The sequence below is a fragment of the Amblyraja radiata genome, chromosome 18, assembly GCF_010909765.2.
Source record: "Amblyraja radiata isolate CabotCenter1 chromosome 18, sAmbRad1.1.pri, whole genome shotgun sequence".
Lineage (NCBI taxonomy): Eukaryota > Metazoa > Chordata > Chondrichthyes > Rajiformes > Rajidae > Amblyraja > Amblyraja radiata.
The window spans coordinates 43574526-43591359 of record NC_045973.1 but is presented as its reverse complement, the minus strand read 5'-3'; the positions used below and the strand labels follow the sequence as shown (position 1 = coordinate 43591359).

General features: G+C 43.3%; 1 protein-coding gene across 1 annotated transcript in view; it reads left to right on the top strand.

The window, feature by feature from the left end:
- slc6a11 (solute carrier family 6 member 11) overlaps positions 1-16834 on the top strand; it is a 186155-nt gene that overhangs the window by 128223 nt on the left and 41098 nt on the right. The window contains exon 8 of the mRNA XM_033037252.1: positions 1837-1940. Within this exon, the coding sequence (XP_032893143.1) occupies positions 1837-1940 (104 nt within the window). The remainder of the gene's footprint in view (positions 1-1836; positions 1941-16834) is intronic.

Below are 16834 nucleotides of genomic sequence, written 5' to 3'. Positions count from 1 at the left end.
AATAATTCACAATAAAACATGATTTTTAAATCTCATTTACATTAATTTATAGACCAAATGGAAGGAATTCAGTGTTCAATTGCTGTAAATAAATGCCCATTTAAATCAGCTTTCCAGTGGGTCCCTGTGGAACGCGCTGGTTTAGAACGTTCACATTGCGGTAGATTTGTGCCCCAAATGCCCAGAAAAATACTGCGGGATATAATGGGCCCAAAATGAGCTACTCGCAATATTAAACTTTGTATAAAGGGATCTTTAGAAGCCCTTTTTAATGTAAAAATATACAGTCTAACTTCAATTATTTGCTTTATGAGACCCTGCGGTTGCTGGCGGTCGCGGGTTTAGAGATTGATTTTTAAACTACTATAACTATTATACGAGGCCTTTAAAACTAATAATAGCTTTTGCGACGGGGTCTTCCAGCGATTTTTCGTTAATAATTAACTAGGCTGAACATCTTCGATTTGAACAGCCTAGAGAAAATCGCGTTTTAAACCCGCCCCCTCTAAACGGCGCCAAAATCGCGCACACACGCAGCGGCAGATTTTCAACGACGCTTCAGGTAGGCTTTGCAACATACCTATATTTTGGAGAATTACTTACACATTGACATCATAAAGAGAAATTTGTTACCTCTTAAAAAAATTGCAGGGAGATATTTGCCTCTCGCACAATTAAAAAGCAGCGTGGCACATCAAATTGTACATTGTGGAGAGAACAGAATGAATTGCCCTTTTTGGATCCATAATTTCTCAGTTCACATTTCTTTTAAGTTCAGTATTTTTATATGGTATACAGAGCAGTCTTTTAATGTCCATGGAATAGTAGCCATTGCAAAGCATGGCTCTCTTCTGAACCAGCTTCGTCTTAGACAAGAGGGGTAATTCAGAGTAACTGGAGTCAAAGGGCATTATTCATCTTTATCTTTTGGATGATCAGCCATGATCATATTGAATGGCGGTGCAGGCTCGAAGGGCCGAATGGCCTACTCCTGCACCAAATTTCTATGTTTCTCTGTTTATAATTGTGCAATCACTGCAATCAATGTGTGAAAAATCAGTATCAGAGGTTGATAGATCTGTAATGCAATGATGTCAGAAAATAAGATGAGGAGCAAGAGAAGCAAACTCAACATGTTTTATGTCATCATCAAATAGCATAATTACTAATTATTGTCTTTTATCTGAAGGTGTTATTTTTATTTGTCATGTTATACAACATTTTGGAGTGGAACTGTGGGTGAGTGCATAGGACATCAGCTTTGCTGCCTCGGAAATGATGCTCAGTTTATATTAACTCATGGGCTTCGTTAACTTGTTGCTGGCTGAGATTCCCCAGAAACACACCAGTTGTGGTGGACAATGACACAGCCCGAGGCTGCCTGCAGTCTGCCTGGGCAGGAATGTGGTGATGGCTGATGGGTTGCAGAGCCTAAACTTTGCTTGTGGGGATAGACACAGTAAGCTGGAGTACCTCAACAGGTCAGACAGCATCTTTGGAGAGAAGGGATAGGAGACCTTTTGACCCGAAATATCACCTATTCAATTTTCGACCCAAAACGTCACCTATTCCTCTTCTCCAGAAATGCTGTCCGACCCACTGAGTTACTCCAGCTTTTTGTGTCTATCTTCGGTTTAACCAGCATCTGCAGTTCCTTCCTACTCATGTTGCTTTTGGGGCCCAGCAGCTCTCTGCTGCTTTCATTCCATTGCAGCTTAATACCTTATTATAGCCGAGCAGTATCGCTGATGATGATCTTTCTTGCAAGTATTTTCTGGTGATGAAATTGAATGTCTATTACTGAAGATGGCTGACAACTTGTCTCTCTTTTCCCAGGTCTGGCTGGATGCTGGCACCCAGATTTTCTTCTCTTATGCAATCTGCCTTGGATGTCTAACTGCATTAGGAAGCTACAATCCCTATCACAACAACTGCTACAGGTAAGACAATACGTTAAGTAGGTTTCTGAACATTCAAGGCACTAGCTATTTTTCAATCGTTACTATATTCGTTGACCTATACAAAAGCCAGAAAGGACTAGTTTCCAAAGACCCGCCATTTTTACCAGCAGTGTGTGCTGCCTCGGCAAGGCCAATAACATAATCAAGGACGAGTCGCACCCTGGTCACTCCCTCTTCTCCCCTCTCCCATCAGGCAAAAGGTATAGGTGTGAAAACGCACACCTCCAGATTCTGGGACAGTTTCTTCCCAGCTGTTATCAGGCAACTGAATTATCCTACCAAAACCAGAGACTATCTACTTCATTGGTGACCCTCGGACTATCCTTGATCGGACTTTGCTGACTTTACCTTGCACTAAATGTTATTCCTTTATGTATCTAAACACTGTAAATGGATTGATTGTAATCATGTATTGTTTCTCTGCACGCAAAAAAATATTTTCACTGTACCTCGGTACACGTGACAATAAACTAAACTGAGATAAAGTTCTCGCATATTGTTTTCCACAGTGAAGGAAAACGATTGCTTTAAAATTTGTAATTGAGCTCTCCAGCTCTCCAGCCTCCTCCAGCAGCTCATCTGGATATCCTTGTAAAGGATTTGCCCAGCAGGTCCCATTTAAATCATTTTTCCTTAAGCCTATGCATGCCCTCAATGTTTAGACTCCCTTACGGTGAGATTGTACCCATCCACCTTATCTCTAACACTCAAGATTTTATATACCTCCATAAGGTCATCTCTCAACCTCTGACATTTCAGGGCAAAAAGTCCCATCCATCCCAGTCCCAAAAATATCCTCTTGAATCTTTTTATCTTTCACATTAGCATTGAATAATATTGTGCTATTATGTAGAAGCATTTTCAATTCTGAAGCATGAATAGATAAACTCCATTTTTCGCGTCCCGATCTCCCCAGAGCTGTTGTGTGGTGTCTTTTTAAAAAACGCTGTTTTTTTCCTTTTTCTTCCCTCCCACAAATATGTAATATGTGAATATGTGATTCTGTTCCATTCTGTTTGCAGTTTGTTTGTTTTTTTCCACAATTGCCACTTTTCATTTCACTGCACATCTCGTATGTGTATGTGACGAATAAGCGTGACTTGACGATAGCAATGGAGTGATGTTGGTCCTCATCTTTCACATCTTCACACCCAACGCATTGACTTTCACCATCTCCGCCAGTCCCATTGTGATCCCACCACCACTCTCTGTGTCACTCCCTGGTCTGATCATGTCTCGCTACCTACCCCACCCTATCCCCGAGCACTTCCCCCTGCAACTGCAGGAGATGCAACATCTGACCCTTCACCTACACCAGCCAGTGTCAAAAACAGCCCATCCAGGTGAAGCGGAGGCTCACCTGGATTTCTTCTAACCTGATCTACTGCATTTGGTGCCTGTAATGTAGTCTACTCTGCATTGGTATATCCAATCATAAACTAGGCAACCATTTTGCAGTGTAGGAAGGAACTGCAGATGCTGGTTTAAACCAAAGATAGACACAAAATGCTAGAGTAACTCAACGGGACAGGCAGCTTCTCTGGGGAGAAGGAATGGGTGGCGTTTCTGAAGAAGGGTATAAACCCGAAACGTCACCCATTCCTTGCAGAGCACCTGCCCTCTGTTGCAGTGGTCTTCAGGAGCTTCCCGTTACATGTTATTTCATTTCACCTTCCCACGCCCACATCGACCTTTCTCATGTCTGTTGCTCGGGAGAGGAAAAATGCAAATTGGAAGGACAACATCACAAAGTGTCCAAACCCGTAATGTCGTCTGCCCATTTCCTTCCACAAACGCTGCCTGACCCACTGAGTTCCTCCTGTGGTTGTTCTTTGTTCAGGATCCCTACATCTGCAGACTATTGTGTCTCCATCTCACGTTCTGCTTGGCTAGCTTACAACCCATCTTTATGATGATTGATCTTTCCTATTTCAGGTAACACCCACCCACCGATACTCCCTTGGATGTGGAGAGGATGTTTCCACTAGTGGGAGAGTATCGGACTAGAGGTCATAGCCTCAGAATTAAAGGATGTTCTTCTAGGAAGGAGATGAGGAGAAATGTCTTCAGTCAGAGGGTGGTGAATCTGTGGAATTCTTTGCCACAGAAGGCTGTGGAGGCCAAGTCAGTGAATATTTTTAAGGCAGAGATAGATCAATTCTGATTAGTACGGGTGTTAGAGGTTATGGGGAGAAGGCATGAGAATTGTGTTAGGATGGAGAGATAGATCAGCCATGATTGATTGGCAGAGTAGACGATGGGCTGAATGGCCTAATTCCATATGACCTTCCACAAACTCACATGGCTGTCCATTTAGTTTTCTTCTCTCTTTATTTACTGTATGTCCATCCTCTCCCTCTGCTCACCTAGATCCATGTATCATCCACCCCCTCGCCAACAGCTTTCAGAGTGACGCAGCCCAATGCACCCATGACAACCAATCTGAACGAGCCCCAATTGTTTACATTTTACCCATGTCCCTCAAAACCTTGTCTGTCCATGAACCTGTGCAATAAATATTTTTAACATTGTAATTGCACTCTGCAAATCTGCAGCTTTTCTCGCAGCTCATCTGGATACCCACCACTCTTTTTGGTCTTACCTTCCACTTCCTGCAACCTGCGGCAACCACCTTCAACTAGCATCGCAACCGGCTTCGACTAAAAAATTACCGATTTTTAAAACGGCAACTTATTTTTAGTCACGGCCGGTTTTGAATTTTTTGAAATAATCGCCGGAACATAGAAGAAGCGGAAACCACTTTCGACCATTAGGGAGACTGACAAAAACCTCCGGGAACCGCACGGAAACGTCGGGTGGGGCGCAAAGTCTCCAGAGGTTTCCGTTCAGGTTTCATAAGTGGGACAGGGGCATTAGCCTATGTCCTCAAGTTTTAAATTCCTTTACTGTGCGAAAAAGAGTGTGACCATCCACCTTATCTATGCCCCTCATGATTTTATATAATTCTACAGGGCCATCTCCGAGTTAAACTCTATAGGGCTAACTTCAGTGTTAAATCTGTCACCTCGTACTCTCCGTTCCCCACTTGACTGCATCTCCCCTCATTTCCTCCTCATCCGGTTCCATCTATCACCGTGTCAGAAGGAACTGCAGATGCTGGATTAAATCAAAGATACACACAAAAAGCTGGAGTAACTCAGCGGGACAGGCAGCATCTCTGGAGAGAAGGAATGGGTGACCTATTCCTTCTCTCCAGAGATGCTGTTTGACCCGCTGAGCTTCTCCAGCTCTTTGTGTTGGTCTTCCATCTATCACTGACCACTTCTGTTCCTCCCCCACCTCCATGAGCCTATCATCCCCGTCCTGCCTCATACTACATATTGCCTACCAGTATCTGCCCCCAACCCCTCAATGTGCTACTCACTGGCAATTCTACTCTTCCCTCTCCGTCCTGATACAGGGAGATGACTCAAAATGTAACCTTGTTCCTTCTGCCTCCACAGATGTTGCTTGACCTGCTGATTTATGCCAGCACTCTTGTTTTTGTTTCAGTTATCAACTGGTGTTTATTTTAGCTCACCTATCTGCTCTGAAAATTATTAATGATGTCCGATAATATTATGATGTTGCAATATGGTTAGAATATGATCACTAAAAGCTAACTGCCAGAATCAGACAAATTAACAGGAGATCCACGAGCTGGAACCCCAAACAAATTGGTGAACTGAATTACATACACGAACACGACCGGCACGGTGGCGCAGCGGTAGAGTTGCTGTCTTACAGCACGTGCAGCGCCGGAAACCCGGGTTCGATCCCGACTACGGGTGCTGTCTGTACGGAGTTTGTACATTCTCTCCGTGACCGCGTGGGTTTTCTCCAAGATCTTCGGTTTCCTCCCACACTCCAAAGACGTACAGGTTTGTAGGTTAACTGGATTGGTAAATGTAAAAATTGTCCCTCGAGTGTGCACGTTAGTGCTAATGTGTGGGGGTCGCTGGTCGGCACGAACCCGGTGGGCCGAAGGGCCTGGTTCTGCACTGTATCTTTAAACTAAACTGAAATACCCTATTGGTTTAAGATAGTAGTGTATTTTCAGCACATTCCAGAGAGATACACATTTTCAACATTTCAATAGACAATAGGCGCAGGAGTAGGCCATTCGGCCCTTCAAGCTAGCACTGCCATTCAATGTGATCATGGCTGATCATCCCAATCAGTACCCCGTTCCTGCCTTCTCCCCATATCTTTAAGAGCCCTATCTATCTCTCTCTCGAAAGTATCCAGAGAACCGGCCTCCGCCGCCCTCTTTCAATTGTGGAACACAGGGTGAAGATTAGCTTAAGCTGGCAGTGACGAAGCTGAGGCATCTTTTAAAGAGCATGGACACAAAATGCTGGAGTAACTCAGCGGGACAGCAGCATCTCTGGATAGAAGGAATGGGTGACGTTTCAGGTCGAGGCCCTTCTTGCATCTCTTGTTGAAGGTCGTGCCCTTGGTTGACAGATCATCAAGTCGGTCCTCCATAGGGGGTTGACAGTGGGGAAGAGAATAATACTTTTTTGGCTCTTTAAATTAAATGGACACACTACAGGAGGTTATGTAGAACAGTGAGACTGAGGCAGAAAGCTCTCTAATTTTCCAACACAACCAGTTTGATAATGAGTCTCCTCAACTCAAGAAGGACAGAGATTGTGTATTAGTTTTTAAAGTTAGGAGCAGTTATATAATCGGGTGAATCAGACATTTGAGACTGATGTTGTGTTTACATCTGCTATAGACACAAAGGAAAACAGTTTTAGTTTACTTTTCTTTAGGCCTTGCCTTGTCTCAGTGGTTGCTAGCTTTCCTTTAAGAGGAGAAAATGTGAAAACCTGTGAATAACCACAGTGTCCCATGCACCGAACAAGGAAATGTAAGAACAAGACCTAATCTGCGAGTTTGCCCTCGACTCATACTCGCAGCATGGTCGACACGAGGTCGTAGGAGGTCTTCGCAACTGCCCTTCATGCTCGAGTGTGGTCTCCGCGTACTCGAGGCCTCAGCTAGGTTGCGGCGTTTTTTTGCAATATGTTAAAAAATGACCGCGAGTAAAAAAAGGTCGGCATGGAAAAAATCGATATTTTTTTTACTCGTTGGTTTAGTCGTAGTAGGTCGGCATGTTAGTCGTAGGTAATCAAGGGTAGTCGAAGGTAGTCGTAGATAGTCTTCATCATAGTCGAAGTGAGGTCGAAGGGAGATCGAAGGAGGTCGTCTTCACTCTCTACTCCAATTGGTGTCCAATTTTCCCAAAGTTAGTCGTAGCTAGTTGGTCTTCAACGTAGTCTAAGGAGGTCTCCAACATAGTTGAAGAAGGTCTTCAACATGTCATTTTTTCAAACTCTTCTAAACTCGCCAATTAGGTCGCCGAAGTGGGACAGCCCCTTCACAGGTCCACAGCCTGTAGATATTAGATTGGTATAAGTACTGGTGAATGGATGATAATATCCAGTGTGAACTTGAAACTTGCAATAATACTCAAATGATTGAAAATGGTTGAAATATATAAATGGTTGAAGTTTATCAAATAATAACTTCCAGCTATCTAGAATTGTACGACAGAATTCTTGTATCACAGAAGGAGGCTACAGAGCATGCTAAGTGTACCACCCATTGTAGAGCAATCAAATCTGCCCCAATACCCCAGATCTTTCACCAGAGTTCTGTAAAATATTTTACCTCCAAATATTTATCTAATTCCCTTCAAAATCTGCAGTTGATTCTGCACCATTCTCAACGATAATAATAATAATAACTTTATTTATAAAGCACTTTAAACAACCGCAGTTGCCACAAGGTGCTGTACATGAGAACTCATGGACAAAAAATTATTACAAACCATTAAAAACCGTAAAACGAAGGACTAAAAAACAGTAAAAATTAAAAGACATTAAAAGCACTAAGAACAGGAGCAATGTCTCAGCCAGTGTCGAAAGCCAGAGAATAAAAATGAGTTTTTAGGGAGGATTTGAAGATGTGCAACGGCAAGGTGTTCCAGAGTGCCGGAGCAGCAACAGAAAAGGCTCTATCCCCTCTGAGCTTCCGCTTAGACCTTGGTACCTCAAGGAGCAGCTGATCAGCTGACCTGAGGCACCGGGCAGGAGCATATAAGTGGAGCAGCTCAGAGAGGTAAGGCGGGGCAAGCCCATTCAACGATTTGAAAACAAATAAAAGAATTTTAAAATGAACTCGAAAGTGCACTGGGAGCCAGTGAAGGGAGGCCAAAATTGGCGTAATGTGCTCCCTCTTTCGAGTTCCGGTTAAAAGGCGAGCGGCAGCATTTTGAACCAGCTGGAGACGAGCCAATGAAGCTCGTGCGACTCCAGAGTAGAGTGCGTTACAGTAATCCAGCCTAGATGTAATAAAGGCATGGATTACTGTTTCAAAATGCTGCCGCTCGAGGATGGGCTTCACCTTTGCCAGCTTCCTTAGGTGAAAGAAGCTGGACTTAACCACCACGCCTATTTGTTTATCTAGTTTAAAATCACCGTCCATCCTAAAACCCAGGTTTAAAACTGTTGGCTTTACGGACAATGCCAGTGGACCCAAGTCAACAAAGGGAGGTTCACGGCAGCCATTGGGGCCAAACAAAATCACCTCTGTCTTTTTTTCATTAAGTCCCAGATGGCTCTCTCAGCCTTTCAAATTGTAACGTTGGCTCCCACCTGACTGTCCTGTCCCACGACAGCCCTACTCACAGGCCAAAGCACAACCCAAGAAGTTTTGCTCTTTGTCCAACATGAAACCAGGCTTTCAAACAGCACTCAGTCTGTTCTGGGGTAGGCCGCCCTGTGCTGGAGGTTTGGTACAGGCACATGCCAGCTCTCTGGTCTTAATTTTTCATTAATGTTAAGAACAAGGTAGATTGGCAGAGGTCCCTGGAGACCACATGCCCAGCCCTAGTGCCCCATGTCCCTGCATCTCTATGGAATGTTCCTACACGACAGGGACAGCTGCCATTTTGTTGTCTTTGTGTCGTCCACTGAATCAGCTTCCAGGGTAAATCAATCAGAACAGAGGCCCCTTAATGCAGACTTTTGTCCCATGGAATCTTTCTGTTATTCCCAGCCCCTGGAATGTTGGACTGACAAAGAACAAAGAAAATAAAAGTCTTCCAGTTGACTCGAACCGACCTTGGAATAAGAGCTGGAGCATCAGATAATGATTAGTGTGAAGCACAAACTCCAATTGACTTTGGTTGAACAGTAACAAATGAATGAACAATTCCATACAGGTGTGATGGAATTATATGTTGATTGGGTTAAAAGCAAGAACTGTTACGGGGCTGTCCCACTTGGGCGACCTAATCCATGAGTTCTGGCGAGTTTTCCCTCGACTCATACTCGCAGCATGGTCGACATGAGGTTGTAGGAGGTCTTTGTAACTCTCCTTCATGCTTGAGAGTGGTCTCCGCGTACTCGAGGCCTCAGCTAGGTCGCGGCGTTTTTTTCAATATGTTAAAAAATGCCCGCGTAAAAAAGGTCGCCATGGAAAAAAATCGATATTTTTTTTACTCGTAGGTTTAGTCGTAGTAGGTCGGCATGTTAGTCGTAGGTAATCGAGGGTAGTCGAAGGTAGTCAAAGGTAGTCGTAGATAGTCTTCATCATAATCGAAGTGAGGTCGAAGGAAATCGAAGGAGGTCATCTTCACTCTCTACTATTCGGTATCCAATTTTCCCGAAGTTAGTCGTAGTTAGTCGAAGCTCGTCTTCAACATAGTCGAAGGAGGTCTTCAACGTGACATTTTTTTCAAACTCTCCTAATCTCTTCTAAACTCGCCAATTAGGTTGCCCAAGTGGGACAGCCCCTTTAGTTGATCATCAAGCTTAACAGCCCATATTATGCTTTGAGCGTCAAAGGCACTCATTGTTAATGGAAGAAGAGGTGGTTTGATGTCCTAATGTTTGTTGAGTGGTTGGTATTAATTCTCTCCTGTATCAAATCAAAAAGTTGGCAATGCACCCGAGAATGCCCTGCAAATATAAACCATGAGCTACTACAACAATGGCAGCTTACATTGTTCCACCCACGTCTCATTTAAGTGACAGATTGCAAATGACTGACTGTCAAATGGATGCTTTTGAAAATTGCTATGTTTATAACCATATATCCATATAACAATTACAGCACGGAAACAGGCCATCTCCGTCCTTCTAGTCCGTGCCGAACACTTACTCTCACCTAATCCCATCTACCTGCACTCAGACCATAACCTTCCATTCCTTTCCCATCCATATACCTATCCAATTTATTTTTAAAAGATAAAAACAAACCTGCCTTCACCACTTCCACTGGAAGCTCAATCCACACAGCTACCACTCTCTGAGTAAAGATGTTTCCCCTCATGTTGCCCCTAAACTTTTGTCCCTTAATTCTCAAATCATGTCCCTTGTTTGAATCTTCCCTACTCTCAATATGTTTTTCTTCAGTTCCATCTTCAAAGGAATTTATGCTAGCATTTATTTCAAGAGGGTTAGAATACAAAGACAGGGATGTAGTGCTATAAGGCATTGGCCAGGCCGCATTTGGAATATTGTGAGCAATTTTGGGCGCCATATTTGAGGAAGGATTTGCTGGCTCTGGACAGGGCCCAGAGGAGGTTTACAAGAATGATCCCAGGAATGAGTGGGTTAACATATGATGAGTGTTTGATGTCACTGGGTCTGTACTTGCTGGAGCTCAGAAGTATGAGGGGGGACCTCATTGAAACATACAGAAGAATGAAAGGCTTGGATAGTGTGGATGTGGAGAGGATGGCTCCACTAGTGGGAGAGTCTAGGACTAGAGGTCATAGCCTCAGAATTAAACAATGTTCTTTTCCGAAGGAGATGGCCTTTAATCAGAGGATGCCTTTAATCAGAGGATGAATTTGTGGGATTCTTTGTCACAGAAGGCTGTGGAGTCCAAGTTGATGGATATTTTTAAGGCAGAGATAGATAGATTCTTGATTAGTAAGGATGTCAGGGATTATGGGAAGAAGGCAAGAGAATGGTGTTAGGAGGGAGAGATAGATCAGCCATGATTGAATGGCGGAACAGACTTGATGGGCCGAATGGCCTAATTCTGTTCCTATCACGTATGACCTCATGACCTTGTGCCTACACCAATGGAAGCTTACCTTATCAAACTCATCTCAGTTAAGTGAGAGATTGCAAAGGACGACTGTCAAATGGATGCTTTCGAAAATCACTATTTTTTTTCTTCTTTTCCATCATTTAAGTAATTTGGAGCAGATAATGAAATTCAGATGAATATTTCTGAATTTTAAGAGCATCAGGTCATAAGGTCATAAGTGCTGGAGCAGAATTAGGCCAGAATTAGGTTGCAATCAATTCTGATCTTCTGAAGGTGGCTCCCATTACCTTCAGGAGATCCCACAGCATTTTACAGCCAACATAATGCTGAAGGAATCAGGAATGGAAGGACTCTTTAAGAAAGAACTGCAGATGCTGTAAAAATCGAAGGTAGACAAAAATGCTGGAGAAACTCAGCGGGTGAGGCAGCATCTATGGAATTAACTATGAAGAAGGGTTTCGATCCGAAACATCACCTATTCCTTCACTCCATAGATGCTGTCTCATCTGCTGAGATTCTCCAGCATTTTTGCCTACCTAGGAATGGAAGGACAGTCAGTGCCTCTGGGGCAGCTGCTATAAACAGTTGTGGTTCAATAAACAGCTCCACGACACACTGGAATTCTGTGCCACAGAAGGCTGTGGAGGTCAGGTCAGTGGATATTTTTAAGGCAGATTGATGGATTCTTGATTAGTGCGGGTGTCGGGGGTTATTAGGCGAAGGCAGGAGAATGGGATTAGGAGGGAGGGATAGTTCAACCATGATTGAATGGCGGCGTAAACTTGATGGGCCGAATGGTCTAATTCTGCTCCTAATAGGTGCAGGAGTAGGCCATTTGGCCCTTTGAGCCAGCACCGCCATTCAATGTGATCATGGCTGATCATCCCCAATCAGTACCCCGTTCCTGCCTTCTCCCCATATCCTCTGACTCCGCTATTTTTAAGAGCCCTATCTAGCTCTCTCTTGAAAGCATCTTATGATCTTATGATTCATAAGGAACCTTATGATCCATAAGGAAACAAAATGGTATATGAATATGCAGGGATTGGAGGGATATGGATTATGTGCAGGCACAAAGCTCTTAAAATTCATCTGAGGGAATTATGATCCATTCACATGAAATTAATTTCAAGGCCACAGAGATTGGTAAGTCGTCATAGTAGAAACAACGAATTGCAGATGCTGGCAGTCATTGTAGTTTAGTACATCAATGCAGACGACATTGCACATGTCAAAAAAGCTTGGAGATACAAGGAACAGCAGATGCTGGGGTTTGTATAGAACACATGGTGCTAAGTGCTAAATCTCTAAGATGCTGCTTGACCAGCTGACCTATTCCAGCACTTTGAGTTCAATTAAAAAAAAAGCTTTGTATCTTCAAGGATTTTTACAGCAAGACTTGGTCATAAACACTAAATGTTCTCATAGATTTCTGAAGACTGTACCAGAGAAGACTACTAAACCATATAACCATATAACAATTACAGCACGGAAACAGGCCATCTCGGCCCTATTTTTTTCCTTTAGTCCCACCTGCCTGCACTCATACCATAACCCTCTATTCCCTTCTCATCCATATGCCTATCCAATTTATTTTTAAATGATACCAAAGAACCTGCCGCCACCACTTCCACTGGAAGCTCATTCCACACCGCTACCACTCTCTGAGTAAAGAAGTTCCCCCTCATGTTACCCCTAAACTTCTGTCCCTTAATTCTGAAGTCATGTCCTCTTGTTTGAATCTTCCCTATTCTCAAAGGGAAAAGCTTGATCACGTCAACTCTGTCTATCCCTCTCATCATTTTAAAGACCTCTATCAAGTCCCCCCTTAACCTTCTGCGCTCCAAACATCGCACTTTGCAATGGATCACTGACAACAATGACCCCATGACAGTGGATATCCACACATGAGCATTCTCCATAGTTGCTGTGGAAGGTTTGCTCATTGTGATAACGACCAGTGATTTTAAGAGAAGTGTAGAGAATCTTGTTTAGTATTGTATCCAATGCTAATAAAACAATCTTATGATCTCAAGATTAAGCAACAATTGCAGGATTTTTTAATCTTCTGCTATGAAAGCTTGGGAGATCCATATAATGGCCCAGCATTTAGTTTAGTTTAGAGATACAGCTCAGAAATAGGCCTTTCGGCACCACTGAGTCCGCATCGACCAGCGACCCCCGCACATTAACACTACCCTACATACACTTGGGTCAATTTACATTTATACCGAACCAATTAACCTACAAACCTGTACGTCTCTCGATTGTGGGACGAAACCGAAGATCTCGGAGAAAACCCACGCAGGTCATGGGGAGAACGTACAAATTCCATACAGGCAAGCACCATAGTCAGGATTGAACCCGGGTCTCTGGCGCTGTAAGGCAGCAACTCTACCGCTGTGTCACCGTGCTGACCAAGATGTTTTCCTGGGAGTGGTGGGATACTGGAACTTGCTACTTCTCTGCCCACTAGCCCAACAGCAGATCCTCCAGTGGCAACATCCTAACTGAAGCTGGCTCTAACCAAATTGTTGAGGCCTTGCGAAGTCAGGACAGTCTGATGTATATCACTCAAAAATGTTTTAACAGCTGATTAACTTACATGCAAAATGAGCTGATCATCAAAACCACCAAACAGCTAGAATTTTTGCGAATACATCTAGCATCCATAAACGTTCAAAAGCTTTTAAAATTGCTTTTACTTAAACTCTTCACTTTCCTTAATTATTAAAACAAAATTAAATTCAAGAAAATTGTAAATTACCTGAAATCTGCCCTGTGTCTTCACACCTAACCATATCCATTGTAACTTTGGGAATGACAGGTGAGTTACAGGTATGTTACCTGGTCTGAAGACGGACACAGTGCTGGAGTAACTCAGTGGGGCAGGCAGCATCTCTGGAGAAAAGGGACCGATAAAACCAGCAACTGCAGTTGTGAGGGCTATGGTGATCTCTGAGGAGACCTCATTATTCATATATTCGTAAGCAGGAATCCCAAATTGTTAAATAATTACTGCCTTCACTACTCAGGAATATCTGGGACATTTTATTTCAGTGTCCGATATCAGAAGATCTCTTGATAAGAGATAGGAGTAGAATTAGGCCATTCGGCCCATCAAGTCTACTCCGCCATTCCATCATGGCTGATCTATCTCTCCCTCCTAACCCCATTCTCCTGCCTTCTCCCCATAACCTCTGACACCCGTAATAGTCAAGAACTTATCAATCGCTGCCTTAAATATATCCACTAGCTTTGCTTCCACAGCCTTCTGTGGCAAAGAATTTCACAGATTCACCACCCTCTGACTGAAGCTTGATCCAGAGCTTGTTCATTTGCTTCTTGATTTTCCTACATTTATAATATGGAAAAATGTGCAATTGTTTTCTCTAGAGATGCTGTCTGACCCGCTGAGTTACTCCAGCATTTTTGTGTCTATGTTCGGTTTAAACCAGCATCTGCAATTCCTTCCTACACATTTGCAGCAAGCCTCATGGCTGTATGTAGACCTGTTAGGCACAGTGGCGCAGCCAGAGACCTGGGTTCAATCCTGATCACAGGGGCTTGTCTGTAGAGAGTTTGTACGTTCTCTCCGTGACCTGCGTGGGTTTTCTCCAGGATCTCCAGTTTACTCTCACACTCCAAAGACGTACAGGTTTGTAGGTTAATTAGCTTGGTATAATTGTAAATTGTCCCTAGCACGTGGAGGATAGCGTGAGTGTGCGGGGATCATTGGTCGGCGTGCACTCAGTGGGCCCAAGGGTATGTTTCTGCGTTGTATCTCTAATCTAAATTAAACCTTTAATTTTTTAATGTTGTCATTATTTGGAAGTCCAATAGATAATATATGTTGTTACAAGCATGTCTACCGATGCACTCTATTCTTGGGTCCCTTTAAGATCGGATAATTTCCTATAACTATGGAACTAAAAAATATCAACCACACAGAAACAAGGATGAAATTTGCTTATACTGGACCTTTTGAATTTATGCTTGGATGTACATGCTGTGGCAGTACCATGTTGCACATGTGACAGTAGTAAATTGAACTGTTGCTTCCTCTTAGGGAGCACTTTCCAATGTTTTGTTGTTTCAAAGGTGCAAATTAAATAGGTTATTATTGAAATTTGATCATTTTTACTATTTTCATGATTTTGTGCAAAATGGGACATAGGTAGAAACTTAAGGCAGATTGCTAAATATGCAGTTGTTAGAGACATCCAGTAACTACTAATTGCGATGGCATTGGAAATATGACTGGTTGATATTGTTACTATGTGGATGAACTGCTCAATGGGGAGTATATACCAGATCTGTCTGCATACTGAGACAGATGATACTGAGCTCTTTCAGCTGCTTTTGCAGGCAGGTGCAGAGATATCATGGTGTCTCCCTAACTGCAGATTTTCCAGTTCATCAGGGAAATAGCAGCAACTGTAACTCAGTCTGTTTTCAGGATGCCTGCGGGTGGCATACGATATTTTCCCCCTGGTACTCAATACTGGCTGCGCTCAGCTCTCAGGTCATACCTGGCATAGATTCATTAACTTCAATGGAGAGGAACAGCTGTGTGTAGTGTCAGCCGTAAGCTTTAATTCTCTGCATCTGCCTTATGCACGGGATCCTGGATTTTGGAGCCAAACGTAAACCCTCCCCCCTATGCACATTGCCCCCACTTCACTAGTCTTCAGACAGATGGGTCGTCTATTGGCCTGCTCTATCCCAAAATCTCTATTTCCCACCCACACTGCGAATGTGAAAGTAAATAGCTTTTCCACCAAGTTTGGAAGGGGTTTACAGGGAAATAGATATATCAATTTAGCAGCCCTTTTAAGAATTATCATCTGTGTTTGGCCATTTTACTTCCCTTGTTAGTCCCACATAATTTTACAAAAAGTGAGCTTAAACAATAAGAAGGGCAAAATAGTGACAAATAAAAATGCATGATTTTTACACTGGGGTCCAGATAGACATTCACCCCTATTCTGTCAAAATGAAGTATTTTGGCGCAAACTTAGTTTCTTCTTCCTTACACAGACACAAAATGCTGGAGTAACTCAGCGGGACAGGCAGCATCTCTGGAGAGAAGGAATGGGTGACGTTTCGGGTTGAGACCCTTCTTCATGCTTCCTTAAGGGCCTGTCCCACTTTCACGACCTAATTCACGACCTCTGCTGAGTTTGCCCTTGACTCATACTCGCAGCATGGTCGTCACGAGGTTGTAGGTAGGTCGCAGCAGGTCATGATGCTAGTCGTGGGTACTTGTGGCATCAAGTAGGTCGGGCCGTTTTTTCAATGATGAAAAATGTCCACGAGTAAAAAAGGTCATGAATTAGGTTGTGAAAGTGGGACAGGCCCTTTAGACTTGCTGTCTGCTGTTAGCTGGATTGTAATACAGGTGCCCCCTCTGGTAGTCAGCAGGGAGGTGGAAATAACCATCGAAAGTGGCAAGAATACTATGGTCATAATTGTGGGAGATTGTAACTTTCCAAATATCGACACAGACTGTCATAGTGCGAAGGACTTGGATAAGGTGGAATTTGTTCATGCGTACAGGAAAAAGTTCTCAATTAATATGTGCATGGCCCTATGAATGTAAAGTGCAAAGTTTGACCTCCTCTTGGGAAATAAGGCGGAGCAGGTGACTTAGGTGTTGGTGGGGGGAGCACTGTCAGACCGGTGGCCATGATTCTATTAGTTTAAAAATAGGTCATAAGGACAAAGATCATAAGGATTAGGAGAAGAATTAGGCCATTAGGCCCATCAAGTCTACTCTGCCATTCAATCATGGCTGA